We start from the raw sequence: 17,740 nt of genomic DNA on the forward strand, positions 1-17,740 counted from the left end.
CAGTGTGTGTATGTGTATGTACATGTATCTTAAGATTTTATTTATCAAAAAAAAAAAGATTTTATTTATCTCTTCATGAGAGGCAGCGACACAGGCAGCGGGAGAAGCAGGATCCCTGCAGGGAGCCCGACGTGGGACTCGATCCCAGGACCAGGTTCACACCTGAGCTGAAGGCAGATGCTCAACCCCTGAGCCACCCAGGTGCCCCTCAACAGTATATATTAAGTAAGGTGTCTTTAAACGGAAACACTCTTAAAACATGTTTTTTTTTTTAAATATTTTATTTATTCATGAGAGACACAGAGAGACAGAGAGGCAAAGACACAGAGGGAGAAGCAGGCTCCATGCAGGGAGCACGATGTGCGACTGGATGCGGGGTCTCCAGGATCAGGCTCCCGGCTGAAGGCAGGTGCTAAACCGCTGAGCCACTCGGGCTGCCCTGAAACACGGTTATGTATTGATTGGTTGATGCCAGTGTGACCGGAAGTGGTCAAAAACCTCGCCCTGTATTTCTCTTAGGAGTAGTTCAATATTCACCAAGTCAGTGTTTACAGTGACTTTATAGAATATAACTAGGAGTAATAATGAGACTGAGCTCTGTATGATTCGATTAACAATTTAAGGAATCATTCTGATTGCTCTGTGAAAAATGGTTTATACCAGAAGATGCTGGGGAAGGAACACATATGTAGTTTTAAAAGTTCTAGTAACCATATTTTAAAAAGCAAAAAGAAACAGGTGAGGTTAATTTTGCTAATCTATTTCTTTTTTTTAATTTTTATTTATTTATGATAGTCACACACACAGAGAGAGAGAGAGACAAAGACACAGGCAGAGGGAGAAGCAGGCTCCATGCACCAGGAGCCTGACATGGGATTCAATCCCAGGTCTCCAGGATTGCGCCCTGGGCCAAAGGCTGGTGCTAAACCGCTGCACCACCCAGGGATCCCTAATCTATTTCATTTAACCCAATATATGCAACGTATTATTTTACAATGTTTTTTACAATATTTAATGAATGTAAAAAATTATCTGAGATATTTTACTTTTATTTGTTCCACACTTTGAAATACGGTGCATATTTTGTTTTATTTATTTATTTCTTAAAGATCGTATTTATTTGTTCATGAGATACACAGAGAGAGGCAGAGACATAGGCAGAGGGAGAATCAGGCTCCCATGGGGAGCCTGACACAGGACTGGATCCCAGGACCCCAGGGATCACGACCTGAGTCAAAGGCAGATGCACAACCACTGAGCCACCCAGGCGTCCCTCAGTGTGTATTGTAGACTTGAAGCAGATCTTAGTTTGGATCAGCTACATCTCAAGGGCTCAATAGCTACATGTGGCTTGTAGATACCATATCAGACATTGCAGATATAGAACATTTAGTCATTTACTCTGCAAGGTTTTGTTCTATGCCTGAAAATATACAGAATGAAATAAAGCCCAGTCTCTGTTCTCAAAGTGCACACAGTCCAGCTAGGGAGACTAATAGAATAGTCTGTGTTGAAGGCATCAAAACAAGGTGCTTTGAGAGGTCAAGGAGGGAGCACTTAGATGAGGAAAGCTTCAGAGAAAAGAGAGACATTTAAGATGGGGCTTGAAGGATGTGTAAGAGTCCCCCAGGTGAAAGAAGTGGAAGAAGGGCACTTGCAGCAGTGAGAGCTGCTTATGCAAAGTCCCAGAGAGATGACATATGGTGCTACTGGGGAAATGCAAGCAGTTTTTTTTTTAAGTTTTTATTTAATTATTCACGAGAGACCCAGAAAGAGAGGCAGACACATAGGCAGAGGGAGAAGCAGGCTCCCTGCGGGGAGCCCAATGCGGGACTCCATCCCAGGACTCTGGGATCACAACTTGAGCCAAAGATAGATGCTAACCACTGAGCCACCCAGGTGCCCCTGCAAGCAGTTCTTTATAACTGGATTTTAGGGTATGAAATGGGAGAATAGTGAGTAGGAAAAGATGAGGAAGGTCTTATAGACCAGTCTATGGAATCTAGAACTTGATCCTCTTCAGTAGTAATGGGACATGTGAAGAATTGTTTTTGTTTTTGTTTTTTTTTAAATAGGCCTAATAGTTTCTGCCTTTATTTTTTAAAGATTTTTATTTAGGGATCCCTGGGTGGCTCAGTGGTTTGGCACCTCCCTTCGGCCCAGGGCGTGATCCTGGAGACCTGGGATCGAGTCCCACGTCGGGCTCCCTGCATGGAGCCTGCTTCTCCCTCTGCCTGTGTCTCTGCCTCTCTCTCTCTCTCTCTGTGTGTGTGTGTGTTTCTCATGAACAAATAAATAAAATCTTAAAAAAAAAGAAATCAATCTTAAAAAAAAGATTTTTATTTATTTGCTCATGAGACACACAGAGAGAAAGAGGCACAGACACAGGCAGAGGGAGAAGCAGGCTCCATGTAGGGAGCCTGACGTGGGACTTGATCCCGGGTCTCCAGGATCACGCCCTGAGCTGAAGGTGGCGCTAAACCGCTGAGCCACCCAGGCTGCCCACATGTGAAGAATTGTATCTTTTTTTTTTTTTTTTAAGATTTTATGTATTTATTCATGAGAGACACAAAAAGAAGCAGACACACAGGCAGAGGGAGAAGCAGGCTCCATGCAGGGAGCCCGACGTGGGACTCCATCCCAGGTCTCCAGGATCACGCCCTGGGCTGAAGGCAGGTGCTAAACTGCTGAGCCACCCAAGCGTCCCAAGAATTGTATCTTAAGTAGTATGACCAGACATACATTTTAGATAAATCATTCTGGCAATGTGGAAGGGGTGGGAATTGTGGCCAGAAGTTCCAGCAGGAAGGGAAGGGGCTCTAGGGAGTATCCAGGCAGAATACCCTGGGCCTCAGTTCCCCCATTCACAAAGAGGAAATGCCATATCTCACTTGCTGTTAGAGGAATCAAGGAATAAAAAAGAGATGATTGAATTGCATTTGCACTAAAACTGAGGGCAGGGGTGCCTGGTAGGCTCAGTCAGTGGAGTGTGCAACTCTTGATCTCGGGGTTGTAAGTTTGAGCCCCTCATTGGGCATACAGTTTACTTAGAAAAAAAAATGGCCAAGTATTCCTGAAAAGATTAAACAGAAAACAGAGTCACTTAACAATTATATTCCTAGGACTATGGCCAAGAAAAATGAAAACATATGGCCACACACAAACCTGTACACAAATGTCCATAGCATTTGTTCATATTCATAGCACAAATGCTCACATTCACTATGTGAGCCAAAAAAGTGGAAACAACCCACCAACAAATAAATAGATAAACCGTGGCTGATCCGGGCTATGACGTGGATGAAACCTTGAAAACACCGTGCTTGAGTGAAAGAAGCCAGTCACATGAGACCACATGTTGTATGATTCCATTTGTATGACACATTCAGAACAGGAAGATCCACAGAGATGGGCAGATTAGTGGTTGCCTAGGGCTGAGGGAGTTCAGGGGAGACACGGGGAGGTGACTGCTAATGGGCACAACTTTCTTTTTAGGGTGATGAAAACAATCTAAGATCGACTGTCATGATGGCTGCACAGCATTGGCGAATATACTAAAAGCCATTGAATTTGTACAGTTAAATGGGTGGATGTGGATTAGATCTTAAAGCAGTTACCAAAACAAACAACCAGGGAGAGAGTATATCCAAAGAATCAGACACAGGATGAGACAGACACGACTGTTAGAGGTAGGGTGATGGTACCCGTGCTGTTTGCTGTAGAATCCTCACGGGGCGCCTCTGAGACCAGGAGCCCCGTGACTGTTCCCGGAGGTTGTCGGTAGCTGTCACTTGTGGTCTTGCAGTGTAACTGACGAATTCACCTGTTCCCAGGAGCGTTTGCTTTCTGCTGACACCTGTCCTTCTCACAGATGCACACACGAGGCTCCTTCCACAGCACCTGCCTCCTCCTCCAGCCTCCAAGCCTCATACATGTGCTGCAAAGCTGGCTGCTTCTTTATTTTTAGTCCGGATTATACTCTAACTGGGTCAGCTGGAGTGCCGTGGGCCCGGCACAGCCTCAGCGGTCCTTCTGCTGGCGCCTGCCCCCAGATCATCCTACTGCCCCCGGAAGAACACTTGTCTGCTTTCCACGGGGCTGGACCCCAGATTCCCAGGTTTTACAGAAAACAGCCCCAAGGTGGGAGAAGTGGGAGCTCCTTCCTCTAATCTGCAGCAGTGCCATCTGCTGGCCAAACGGTGGTACAGGGGACACGGTGGCTTCCCTGCTGGCCTTCCCTTCCCGGACTTGGAGCCTGCGTCACAGAGTGCCAGGGATAATGCTCATCCCTCTTAGTTGTCTTAGGCCAGAGTTTAAACCAGACCTCGTCCTTCCATTGAATCCCATGAGAAAAGTGCCCGTGTCTTCCATGTTGAGCTTGATGTGCGGTTTCACGAGCCTCACTGTTGGTACAGAAGACACCAGGTAAAGACACCTGGCAACCTCCTCTGTGCCCCCTTCCACTCACCGTCGCCCGCAAGGAAGTCACTAGCCCAGCTCCTAAGAACAGATTCATTTGCCTGCCTTTGTATCTTCATTATAAATTGGAGCCACTTGGAGCACGCAGTGTGCAGTTGTGATACAGCAAACACTCCAGGTGACAAAGGGCATCTTCAGTACAGTTCTCTTCAACGGAGCAAAGCCCAGGTACCTCCAGGGGCACCTCCCTCCTCTCCTGCCACAACCCTCTACCTCCTCCTTCACCCTGTCCTCCATCAAGCTGACGCATCATTGGCTTAAAAGCCTCAAACAAAATCATGTGGTCATTTTCGGAGACTCAGCCAACATCACCGAGCACTTACTTTGCACTAATTACTGTGCTAAGCTCTCTGCATGTACAGCAATCTTCATCCCCACAAGGAGCCTGTGCACATTTTTTAAAGATTATTTTTATTTATTCATGAGAGACACAGGCAGAGGGAGAAGCAGGTTCCCTGCAGGGAGCCTGATGGGGGACTCAATCCCAGGACCCCAGGATCATAACCTGAGCTGAAGGCAGACGCTCAACCACTGAGCCACCCAGGTGCCCTGAATTCTTAGCTATTATGGTATTGCTGTCATAGACAGTGTCGTGCGTGGGATGAGTACATTACTTTTGGCTGCCTACTGAAGGGTAGAATGGCTGGGTCATAGGATCTGCCTGTGTTCACCTTTGCAGACCCCGCCACGGACTTTCCCTAAGTGGTTCTTCCGATTTACACTCTACCAGAGGCTGGGAGTTCTGCTTATCATATCTCCACCAATATTTGCATAGCCAGACCCTCCATTTTAAATGCTAAATGATTCTAAATGGAAACATGAATGATTTCAGTGTTAACAACTATTTTGTAACATTTCTGTTGTTCGCACAGCCCATCAGAATGGACCACTCCATTGGAGCTATCGTCCATTTAATGAACATTTACTTACCCCCTCCTGTGTGCTGGTGCTAGAGAGATGGTAAAAAGCAGAAAGATCTCTGTCCTGAAGGAGCTCCAGAGATATCCTCTCTTCAGGTAGCAGCTCAGATGTCACCTCTGCAGATGGTCCTCCATGAGCACCTGCCCGCATCACCCCATTGTCTGTTTCATCTTCTTTGTGGCATGCACATCACCGAAGGTACCTTGTTTATCTGTTTGTTGACGTGTTTGCTGCTCTCAGGAGGGCAAGAATCTCGTCTGCTCGGTATTCTCTATCCTCTAACATAGTTTCTGGCACATAGTCAACATTCAGTAAATATTTATTGGGTGAGCAAACGATTGAATAAGTGATAGGCAGGGTGAGACCTGAAATCTCTGGTTCAAGTCCTGACTCTGCCACTCATCAGCTGCTGTGTGAGACCTTCAGTAAATGATTTAAGTTTTCTGATCCTCATTTCCTCATCTATAAAATAAGAGTGCTTGAACTGGCCAAAGAAAGAGCAAATGGGGATCCCTGGGTGGCGCAGCGGTTTGGCGCCTGCCTTTGGCCCAGGGCGCGATCCTGGAGACCCGGGATCGAATCCCACATCGGGCTCCCGGTGCATGGAGCCTGCTTCTCCCTCGGCCTGTGTCTCTGCCTCTCTTTCTCTCTGTGACTATCATAAATAAATAAAAATTGAAAAAAAAATTAAAAAAAAAAGAGCAAATGATCTTAAAGCTAGATTATGAAAAATTACATAATCTGAAAAACAGAGAAAAATAGAATGAGGAAAAATGAACAGAGCCTCAGAGAAATGTGGGATACTTTTGAGTGCACCAACATATGTGTGACAGGAATTTCACAATGAAAGACGAGAGAGAAAGGAGCAGAAAAAAACATATAAATAAATAATAAAAATTCCAAATAAAGAGAAAAAAAAAACCTACATTGATCTACACATCCAAGCATCTTAATAAACTCTAAAGAGGAGTTTGCAAAGAGATCCATACCCAGATACATCATGGCTAAGACAAGACAAAAAAAATTTTGTAAAGGGAGGGAGGAAAATGACTCATCACCTAGAAGGAATCCAAATGAGATTTTTAAAAAAGATTTATTTTATTTATTTAAGAGAGTGGGGGATCGGGGAGGGAGAATGAAATTCAACCAGACTCCGTGCTGGGTGGGGAGCCCAACCTGGGGCTCAGTCTAATAGCCCTGATATCATGCCCTGAGCCAAAACTAAGAGTCAGATGCTCAACTGGCTGCACCTCCAGGTGCCCCCAGGAACTCAAATAAGATTAACAGCTAGGGATCCCTGGGTGGCGCAGTGGTTTAGCGCCTGCCTTTGGCCCAGGGCGCGATCCTGGAGACCCAGGATCGAATCCCACATCGGGCTCCCAGTGCATGGAGCCTGCTTCTCCCTCTGCCTGTGTCTCTGCCTCTCTCTTTCTCTCTCTGTGACTATCATAAATAAATAAAAATTAAAAAAAAAAGATTAACAGCTAACTTATCCTTGGAAACAACAGAGACTGCAAGGCAGTGAGATGATACATTCCACGTGCAAAAAAAGTTATAATAAATAACTAATAAATAATAATAATAATAAATTGATATTGTTTCTATTCAGGTGCTGTGTGTTCAGTGTCTGACCACTACAATTCCCTGAACACATTATTAGGGATCATACAGTGTAGTTTCCGATTGCCTCTTTTTAAAATTATTTTATTTATTTATTCATGAGATACAGAGAGAGAGGCAGAGACAAAGGCAGAGGGAGAAGCAGGCTCCCCGTGGGGAGCCCGATGCAGGACTCAATCCCAGGACCCCGGGATCATAAGCTGAGCCAAAAGCAGACACTCTGCCACTGAGCCACCCAGGCGTCCCTGATTGCCCCTTTTGTGTTATTTAATCCACCCTACATGAGTTGACAGCAGGAGCTCAATATTATTGTGGTAGAAGGTAAAAATCACCCTTTCTATACCCATCTGGAGGTTTAGCTAAAAGAAGCAAATGTCTCCATTTGTGGTCTTTCCTAGGAAAAAGGATTTCCACAAATGACTCTGGGGGTGCCTGGGTGGCTCAGCCCGTGAAGCATCTGTCTTCAGTTCTCAGGGTCCTGGGATTAAGTCCTGCGTCGGGCTCCCTGTTCAACGGGGAGGCTGCCTCTCCCTCTGCCTGCAGCTTGCTCGCTCTCATACTCTCTGTCAATAAATATGTAAAACTTTTTTTTAAAAAAATTTTAAATGAAAATAAAACCCAAATGACTCTATTTATTCATTCAATTAGTATGTATATATTAAGCATCTACAGTGTGCTTGCTAGGAGCCATACTCCCGTGGAACTCAACATCTACCTGCAGGAACTCAGAGTAGCGAGGAAGAATGGCACTAACCAAATAGCCACACAAATGACCATGACAAGCATTTGAAGGAAGGACATGATAAGTACTAAGATCTCAGAGTAGGGAATGTTTATCCCAATCAAGGAAGTGGAGAAGGCTTCCCTTGGAAAGTGATGGTTGAGCTAAGGTCTGAATGATGAGTAGAACTTTCTGTTCCCTCATAAATGTAGGCAGAAAAAAATGTTTCAGCCAAGGAGACATGTGCAAAGGGCCTGTGGCTGGAGGTAACACAACAGGGACAAGAGGACTGTAGGTTCACAACCCTCTTGGAAGCTTTCATGGTGTAATCTGAAACTGCGCCTGGAACAGAGAGCAGGGAGAGACCAAAGAGGCAGGCCACTCTGAGTAGTAGATGGCAAAGAGAACTTATATATGAGTCTTGTCTTGGGTGGCAGCAAGATGAGTGGATCCCCAGACCCACGCACCAGATCACTTTTTTTAAAGATTTTATTTATTTATTCATGAGAGACACACACACAGAGAGAAGCAGAAACATAGGCAGATGAAGAAGCAGGCTCCCCACGGAAAGCCTGATGAGGAACTCGATTCTGAGACTCCAAGATCAAGCCCTGAGCCAAAGGCAGACGCTCAACCACTGAGCCACCCAGGCATCCCTTAAAAGCTTAAAAGGACATCTGGGTGGCTCAGCTTGTAGGGCATCCAACTCTTAATTTTGACTCAGGTCATGATCTTAGGGTTGTGGGATCAAGCCCCACATGGGGCTTTACACTCAGCAGGGAGTCTGCTTGTCCCTCACCCTCTGCCCCTCCCTTCCCCTGCTCATGTACACTCTCTCTTTCTCTCAAATAAATAAATATATAAATTGTTTTGTTTTGTTTTTTAAAAAAACGTAGAGGCCCTAACTGGGCTCAGTCACATAATCATGCAGGTGTTCTCAGCATCACAACACCATCTCAAGACTATGTCCTTGGAGCAGTTTCTGTGAGCAGGAAGGAGAAGTGGAACCCACATTCCAAGGACAGGGGAAGGGCTGAGGAGCTTCCAGTGCCTGGGCCCAGCTCACAGGTCAACCGGCAGTCACGTTTTTTTTTTTTTTTTTTTTTTTTTTTTTAATCACATTCCCTAACAGGGACTAAAAGAAAGTTAACTGGAAAATTATGTCTGACAAGTGCTTAATATCCAGAATGTGTAAAGATCTCCTACAACTCAACAACAACAAAATTTTAAATGTGCAAAGGACTTGAATAAACATTTCTCCAAAGATACACAAATGGCCAATGAACACATGAAAAGATGCTCAGCCTCACCGATGATTAGGGAAATACATGTGAAAACCACAAACTATCACCTCACAACTACTGGGGTGACTATTATCAGAAAAACAGAACATAGCAAGTTCTGGTGAACACATGGAGAAACCAGAGCCCTTGTGCTTTGCTGGTGGGAATGGTGCCACCACCATGGAAAGCCATATGGCAGGTGCTCAAAAAATTAACCTTGGATTACCATATGATTCAGCAGTGCATGCCTGGGTTAGAGAACTGACAGCAGGCGCTGGAACTGGCATTTCTACTGCCATACGCACAGCAGCGTTATTCACAATAGCCAAAATGCGAACGCAACCTCAGTGTCCAGCGTCCATCAGCAGAGGAATGGATGAGCAAAATGTGTATGTACACACAACAGAATATTATTCAGCCTTGAGAAGGAAGGGAATTCTGACATCTGCTCTGTCTTGGATGAACCTTGAGGACACTCTGCTAAGTCAGTAAGCCAGACACAGAGACAAATAGCGCCTGGTCCTTCCTAGAGCTAGAGAGGAAAGGTGACCTGGTTATCCTTCTCAGCTATTTATGCAGCATGGAAAATGATTGTCTGGGCAAAGTGGGTGAATGGCACTTTACAAAAAACTGATTTAATCATTGACACCAGTTTATTTGAGAGGGAAAAAAATGCTAATGGTCATTTCCAATCATGTTAATTGGCTTCTGGCTCCAATGAGCCATTCAGAGAATGTCCAGTGACAAGTTTGTCCTGAAATCGTCTGACTGAGAGTTCCGCCATCAGAACTCAGCAGTGCCAAATCTCAGGTACTGCCTGGTGACCGAAGGGCAGGGTCGCTTCCTGGAGACAGCAAATCCTCTGGAAAGCAAGGAACACCCTTTGGAGTGGCATGTGTCCTCTTCCACTCAAAAGGCCAGATCTTCAGGTCTTTTGTTTTTATAACAACTGTTTTATTTCCAGACCTAAAATGACATGATCTTTAAGGTTTATGAATCCTCTCAAGTTTAACAAATTAGCTTAAAAAATTTTATTCATTTATTTGATAGAGACAGAGCGCATATATGGGAGGAGAAGAAGAAGCAGACTCCCCCCTGAGCAGGGAGCCTGATGGAGGACTCAATCCCAGGACCCTGGGATCATCACCTGAGCCAGTGACAAACATTACACCCACTTACCCACACCCCATTATACCCACACCCACTTACCCCCAATGACCAAGGATTGCTTCAGATTCTATCGCTCGCACTTCTTCGTAAGGCCCACGGGGAGCCCCTGGTCTGGCCCCGTGCTTCCCTCTCCAGCCTTGTTTCTGGGCTAACCTCCTCCTCTCCCCTTCTGCTCCCTTGCCCACTGGGGAAAGTCTTGCTCATCGTTCTGCAATAATACAGCTCCTCAGTCTCTTGCCTGCAATTCCAAAATCCACAAAGCTCTGCCCCACTGCAAGGTTTTTCATTAAGTTTGCAGGATCAGCTTCTCCAGCCAAGAACCCATTGTGTTGAGCAAAGTTGGGCTCATTGACTTGTTGCCACAGGGGCGAACCCGCACAGCTGGTGTTCTGATTACCTCCTACTCGCCGCAGGATGAGGGTACCCCTGCCCTCAATGATATGACGCCTGGCACTGGCCAGGTGAGATGGACAGCAATGATTAGCCACATAGACTCACTGCCGGGGAAAGGAGGACACTGCCCACCACATGGGGCCACTCAGGGTTGCAGTCAAGAGCAGAGCGAATCAGCAAGAGCTGTAGGCTGCCCTTTATAATAACGGGATGGGGTGTCCCCTGGTTCCTACAGGGGGATGTGATTGGCTTCCAGGCTTGCAGGAAAGCTGAGCCCCCCACAGACTGAGGATGGGGTGCAGTGTGGCTGGTCTGACTGGTGAAGAACTGGCTGGGTGAGGAGCCTTTCTCAACAACGAGAGTGGTAGAGACACATCTGGAGAGAGCAGGGGACCCAGGAAGCCCCAGAAGGCTCAAAGATATCAGGGCGGCCCTTGAATGGTTAGGTCTCACAACCCTGTGAGGAGCCCACCGGCATCTCTGGGAGGGTTAACTTAGAAGGGATCACAGGATCTGGTCCGCGTTAGGGAGAGGGGGAGTGTTTTGGACTGGCACTGACAGGACATAAGGTAATTCTGTGATTAGGTTTCTCAATCCATCTTATCTAGAAGGAAAGAGGAACGAAGCAGAACTAATGCCCTAACTAGTCAAGAAGCAACAGTCACTCATATCAGCCAGGATAGGGGGCTGTTGGGTCATGTTTGTGGTCTGGACAATGTTCCTGTTTTTGAGCTCAAACATGACTACAGCTGGTCCTGTTTTGTGTTGACCCATCACCGAGGCAGAGCCGCGCTATCAGGTGCTGGTGTGCTATGAAGTTGTTTATGTTCACAGGAGCACACTGAGGCCCTCCCAGCAGCCCCAGGACTCGCGGTGCCAGGCCACTTCCTGATTCAGGGGCTGTTCTTCTCTTCCCCCCATACCCTGCGGAACCAGAGGCCTGCACAGTTGGTCCTCAGAACCTAGGTCTGCAGCATGGAGAGCTCTGACGTGGCCAACTGTGCTGCTCAGGGGTTTGCTTAGAGAAAGACATTGCAGCTGGGCTCTGGTTACACACCCTCCCACTGCCCTGCAGTGTCTCACAGAACGGTTGCTACACTGAAGTCATACAGAATCTGTCAGCCACCTGCTGCACAGGTCGTTATCAGAAACAAACCTGGCTACTGGCTCTGGTACCAGATCCTGAAGATGAGGACCTCGATGGCCAAACCCAGGCTGTGAAAACCTGCCCTAGGGTCCAACTGGCTTTCCCTGGAGGACCAGGTGGCTTTTTCTTTTTAAAGCCTAGCCAGCCACAAACTATTCTACTTGACCCATCATATTTATGTGGTGTTTACATAGGTGCAGCAAGAATGTCCATCTGAGCATAAATTCCCCCTGGGCTCACCAATAAGACATTCAGGGCTTCATGATCCACTAACGAATGGACATTCCACCTGGTTGGTGGGAATGGCAGTTGTGCCACTTATGACATCTGCTAGGGTCAGGGACAAGTTTGGGATGAGAATGTTCATCCACCCATGTTACCCCTGCGTAGGTACTGCAGCTGGCATCATGTTCTTGAAGAGAGTGGTCATCTCTCTGGGCACTCCCCCAGGTAGCCTGTGCTTGCATCTTTTTCAAGGTTTCTGGGTGTTCTTTCTCAGGGAAACATGATCTACTGGAGCGGTGGTCATTTTAAACATCTGAAAGTCTCAAACAACCATGCTGAGTACCCAGGGTAAGTGAGCATATGGCAGGTGGCTTAAGCCTGATGGTCACATAGCAAGTAGCATCCATAGCTATAATAAAGAATGATGAACAGTCACAAGTGTTGATGACAATGGAGAGAAATGGGAAGCCCCACAGCTAGGGGTAGGAATGTAAAAGACTGTAGGCACTGTGGAAAACAGTGTGACAGTTCCTCAGAGTGTTAACACGGAGTCACCGTCTGACCTGGCAGTTCCACCTCTAGCCATAAACACCAAATAATTGAAAACCTGTACACAACTGCTCATAGCAGCATTGTCCACAATAGTAAAAAGGTAGGATTGGCCCAAATATCCATCTGTGGCTGGACGGATTAAAAACTGATCTATCAAAAAAAAAAAAACAAAAACAAAAACAAAAAAAACAAAAAAACTGATCTATCTCTACAATGGAATGACTCAGCCATGAAAAGGGAATGAAGTAGTGACACCTGCTACAGTGTGGGTGAGCCTTGAAAACATGATGCTCAGTGAAAGGAAGCAGTTACAAAAGGCCACATATTATAGAATTTCATTTATATGAAATGTCCAAAATAGGCAAACCTATAGAGGCAAAAAGTAGGTTAATGAATGCCAGGCACTGGGGGGCAAGAGGATGGGAACGGGGAGTGAGTGCTCCTGCAGATGGCATTTCTTGTTAGGGTGATGTGCTAAATAAAGCTGATTGCAGTGATGGGTGCACAGCTCTGTGATGCTACAAGTTACTGGATTGTAGACTTTAAATGAGTGAATTGTGTGGAATGGGAATTATATCTCAATAAAGCTGTTATCAAAAAAGAAAGAAAAAGGAATATCCAAGTGGGACGCAGACTGAACTGCACGTGTAATTATCATTTATCACAACAGGAGTGGGTCTTTGTATGTTTTGTTCTTGTTTTATTTCTGTGGGGTTTGTTTTGTTTTTTCTTGTCACTTGAGGTGGTAAAACTCCTTTAATGTAATTAAGCAATTCTTTCAAAGCAGGTTGGCGTGTCTGAAGAGTAGTGGCTGTTGTAGCATGGAGGGTCCCAACATGAGTGCCCACTGTTCCTGAAGAACTAGCGTTTGTGGATAGAGCAGTGATGGCCTCAGCAGAAGCATCTGCTAACGTGAGGTCAAAAACATGTAATTAATAAGCAACATCCCAGGGGCGCCTGCGTGGCTCAGTCGGTTATTTTTTTTTTAAGATTTTATTTATTCATGAGAGGCACACAGAGAGAAAGAGAGACAGAGACACAGGCAAAGGGAGAAGCAGGCTCCCTGCGAGGAGCCTGATCCAGGACTTGATGCCAGGACCACACCCTGAGCCAAAGGCACACTCAACCGCTGAGCCACTCAGGCGTCATCCCATGGCTCAGTTGGTTAAGCATCTGCTTCCAGCTCAGGTCATAATCTCAGGGTCCTGGGATGGAGGATGGAGCCCCACATCATTGGGCTCCTTGCTCAGCAGGGAGTCTGCTTCTCCTTGTGCCCCTCCCCCTGCTCTTGCTGGCCATCTCTCTCAAACAAATAAAATCTTTTTTAAAAATAGGGGGGATCCCTGGGTGGCTCAGCGGTTCAGCACCTGCCTTTGGCCCAGGGTGGGATCCTGGAGTCCCAGGATCAAGTCCCACGTCGGACTCCCAGCATGGATCCTGCTTCTCCCTCTGCCTGTGTCTCTCTCTGTCTCTCTGTCTCTCTGTCTCTCTCTCTCTCATGAATAAATAAATAAAATCTTTAAAAATAAATAAATAAAAATAGAAAAATAAATAAATAAAAATAGGGCAGCTCGGGTGGCTCAGTGGTTTAGCGCCGCCCTCAGCCCAGGGCGTAACCCTGGAGACCCGGGATCGAGTGCTGCGTCCGGCTCCCTGCATAGAGCCTGCTGCTCCCTCTGCCTATGTCTCTGCCTCTCTGTCTCTCATGAATTAATAAAATCTTAAAAATAAATAAAAAATAAATAATTAAAATAAATAAACAATACCCCTGAAAATACACACGTTAAATTCATAACAAGTCTCCCGGGCCATGACCATTGGCAAGAGTGGGGTATCAGGTCAGTTCTGGGGAAAGGAATTTTTTGAGTCATACTGGCCTGGCACTTTGCATGTGTTATTTCTGTGTAGGCACACGCACATATGCATACTTCCCCTCCCTGCCGGAACCTCAAATGGAAAGTTTCATTTCCAATTTAGCAGGCAGGGAAGCTAAGACTCAGAGAGGTTAAGTCATTTGCACAAGGTCACACAGCTGTTCTGGAAGAGTCACGCACCATCTCCATAAACCCAGAGAGGACAGGTGCTCCACCTTCTGTGGGGAAGCTGGGGGAGATTGCTCTTTAGCCAACGACACCCCTGAGCGGGGCTCTTGCCGTGGACTGCATAGAGGCAGTGTGTATCATGTCTAGAAGGGTGGGGTGGGCCAGGAGTGGGGGCTCCAGGGGGTTAAGCCAAGGACCTTCCCTGCAGACTTCCCTAGGAGACCAGGACGAGGAGGCTGCCATTGTCTTGTCCAAGAATTGACACAAGTGGGGCCTGACCACAGAGGGGCCCAAATCATTTCCCGGTCCTGCAGCAGCTGGCTCACAGCTGCGTCCTGGGCACTGGGGTGTTCACGAGCCCCGGCTCTAGCAGGAAGGAGAGCAAGGTTTGGCAAGGGCGTCCTCACTGGGGCCCCTGGGTGGGCAGGGCCATGCAGGGTTCGGACCTGTGGGAAGCCAGCTGCCTCTTGCCCTATTTACCCCCACTCTCCACCCCCACCTCCAACCCCACCAGAAACCCTAACACCTGTGGCGCATTTGGTGTGGGTCTGGAGACCAGATTAGCTCTTCAGTCTCTTTTCTCTACATCCTCTTTTCTCAAAAGCGAGGCTCTCCTAACTCCAAGAACTCTCTCCTGTCCTGACCCTAGAGGCTTCAGAGAAGCGAGCTGCTTCCCCATTACCTTTGCCACATGCCTCTTGGAAGGGGTCATCGCTCTGACATAACTGAAGGACCCTTTGTTCAAACACTCAGCAAGTTTTAATTGAGCACCCACCCTGCCCCATGCCAGGCTCCACGCCCACTTGCCCACGTTCTTTGGTGTCCTAGCAACCAGAACCTCTCATCCGAGCTCCGGCCAGGACAGAGGTCATTTTCTCCCTGACTGCCATGACCTGCAGCCTCCCTAGGCCTCTGAGGACCTGTCCGCACAGCTTGTGGGTTCTGTGAAGGCTTGTCCCCAAGGACTCCCAGAACGCCAGCCCAGCCGGCCCTCCCTGCAGGATGAGCTTCTCGCTCACGTTCTCCGAGCTGGTCAACATCGCCATCCCGCAGTGCGGGGTTGTGAACTTCAAGGCGCTGCACCTCCTGCTCCAGGGCATCTTGGAGCACATCCACATGGGTGAGCTCAAGAAAGTCCTCTCAGGAGATGAAGACTTTCTCCAAACCTCGCCTACTGTGTTCATGCCCCGGGAAGCAGACGCCCAGCCCATCCTCAACCCCATGAAGAGGCTCAGCGATATCTTTGACCATGTTGTGAGCCGCATAGACAAGATGGAGAGCCAGCTGGCCACGCTGCAGGACCTGCCTACCACTTCCCAGCTGCTGGAGGGCAGCCAGGGCACAGGCCAGCCTGCTCAGGATCTATGGCACCTGATAAAGCTCCGGAAGATGGTAGAGGGTAATGAAGAAGCCACAGCAAAGGTAAACCACCTGGCCTCCAGAAGCTTCCTGCCCTTTATGCTGTCTTCCCAGGCATCTTAGCCCCCATTCCCTTATGCCCCTTGTGATGGGCTCCCCCACCCCCCAAACAGGGGCAGGAATGGGGCTTTGAAGTCAGGCAGAACCAAAGCTCCAAGCTTGCATTCTTTGTCAAGTGTTGAGGAAAGAAGCCAGACACAAAAGGCCACATGTGGTATGGTTCCATTGGTATGAAACAGACAGCTCCATGGAGACATGAAGCAGACTAGTGGTTGCCAGGGCCCGGGGAAGGAGGGGCAGAGGGAAAGTTAACCTAGTGTTTTTTTTGTTTTTTTTTTAAGATTTTATTTATTCAAGAGAGACAGAGAGAGAGAGAGAGAGAGAGAGGCAGAGACACAGGCAGAGGGAGAAGCAGGCTCCATGAAGGGTGCCTAACGTGGGACTTGATCCCGGGTTTCCAGGATCACGCCCTGGGCTGAAGGCGGCACTAAACTGCTGAGCCACCCGGGCTGCCCAACCTAGTGGTTTTGAGGTCTGCTTTTGTGTGATGAAAAGAAGTTGGAAACACAGACCAAAGTTCACCATTCCCTCATTCCTTTATCTCCTCACTGTCCCCTTCACCCTTGCAACTCTGGTGGGCTCCCTCCCCAGGAAAACAACCACTAGAAGGAGTGCTCATTATGCTCCAGGTGAGCTGGAGGCTTAGCCTCTTTGATCTTCACAGCACCTCTGTGAGACAGGTGAGCAACTGAAGCACTGAAATGTTAACCCACTTGGGGTGATGCAGTGGCAGAAAACAGCTGGTGCAAACCTGCACCAAGAAATCAGAGGAGAGGCATAGGAATGTGGTGTGCTGAGTGTGGTCCACTTACCAACTGGAACGGGTAGGGGGATGATCATGGTTTCCTCCTCCCAGGATTGCCTCGAGATTGATGCTAAACAAGATAATGCGTGGGAAGTGCTCAGCACAGAGCTCGGGTATTCTGGTCGTCCAGTCTGTGGTCACCGTTAATATTATCTAGAGACTTGAACCTTGGAAGATCAGGACCTCAGCAAAGTCGGGCCCCTGGAGCCCTGAGGGACAGGGAGAGGGATCAGTCTGGCCAAGGTGGGCTGAGAGGGAAGGTGGCATAGACCAGTGCTAAATCAAGCACTAAGTGAAGCAGCCAGACACAAAGGACCACGTACTGCAAGCTTCTATTTCTTTTCTTTTTTTTTTTTTAAGATTTTATTTATTCATGAGAGACACGGGGGGCGGGGGGGGCAGAGATGCAGGCAGAGGGAGAAGCAGGCTCCATGCAGGGAGCCCGACATGGGACTCGATCCCAGGTCTCCAGGATCACACCCTAGGCCAAAGGCGTCGCAAAACCACTGAGCCACCCAGGATGCCCATGCTTCAGTTTCTATGAAACATCCAGAACAGGCAAATTGGTGGAGATAGAAAGTGGATTAGCGGTTGCCAGGGGCTAGGAGGTGGCGGCAATGGGAGTGCTTGCTGACGGGTACAGCGTTTCTCTTTGGGGTGATGAAAGTGTTTGGAAACTGGATAGTGATAACAGCTGCCAACCGTGTGAATGTACTGAATGCCACTGAATTCTTCGTGTTACCATGCACACGTATGCACGCACAGGCACACACGCACACAAAGCAGAAATTGGCAGAATTGAGTAAAAGAAAAAAAGGCACCATCTCACTATACCCTCTACAAGAGACACATTTTAGGGACGCCTGTGTGGTTCAGTGGTTGAGCATCTGCCTTTGGTTCAGG

The 17,740-nt window shown here is 47.5% G+C and overlaps 1 protein-coding gene and 2 long non-coding RNA genes across 6 annotated transcripts in view; 2 read left to right on the forward strand and 1 right to left on the reverse strand.

Annotated features, from left to right (window-relative positions):
* The first annotated feature begins 2,573 nt into the window (after positions 1-2,573).
* On the forward strand, positions 2,574-5,599 carry LOC140638386 (uncharacterized). Its single transcript, XR_012035452.1, has 2 exons — positions 2,574-4,647; positions 5,352-5,599. It is a non-coding gene; the product is annotated as an uncharacterized lncRNA (long non-coding RNA).
* Positions 5,600-9,658: 4,059 nt separating this feature from the next.
* Positions 9,659-16,157, reverse strand: LOC140638385 (uncharacterized). The gene is made up of 2 exons (XR_012035451.1): positions 15,236-16,157; positions 9,659-9,990 (listed from the first exon to the last, which is right to left on the reverse strand). It is a non-coding gene; the product is annotated as an uncharacterized lncRNA (long non-coding RNA).
* Positions 15,219-17,740, forward strand: part of C8H16orf96 (chromosome 8 C16orf96 homolog) — a 48,202-nt gene continuing 45,680 nt past the window's right edge. For 2 of the 4 annotated variants that reach the window (XM_072835569.1, XM_072835572.1), the window contains exon 1: positions 15,223-15,975. In XM_072835569.1, coding sequence (XP_072691670.1) covers positions 15,556-15,975 — 420 coding nt within the window. In that variant the 5' untranslated portion in view covers positions 15,223-15,555. Of the gene's footprint in view, positions 15,976-17,740 lie in introns of all 4 variants that reach the window. The other 2 variants (XR_012035449.1, XM_072835570.1) reach the window with 2 other exon arrangements.

This window comes from Canis lupus, chromosome 8 (genome assembly GCF_048164855.1).
Source record: "Canis lupus baileyi chromosome 8, mCanLup2.hap1, whole genome shotgun sequence".
Classification (NCBI taxonomy): Eukaryota; Metazoa; Chordata; class Mammalia; order Carnivora; family Canidae; genus Canis; species Canis lupus.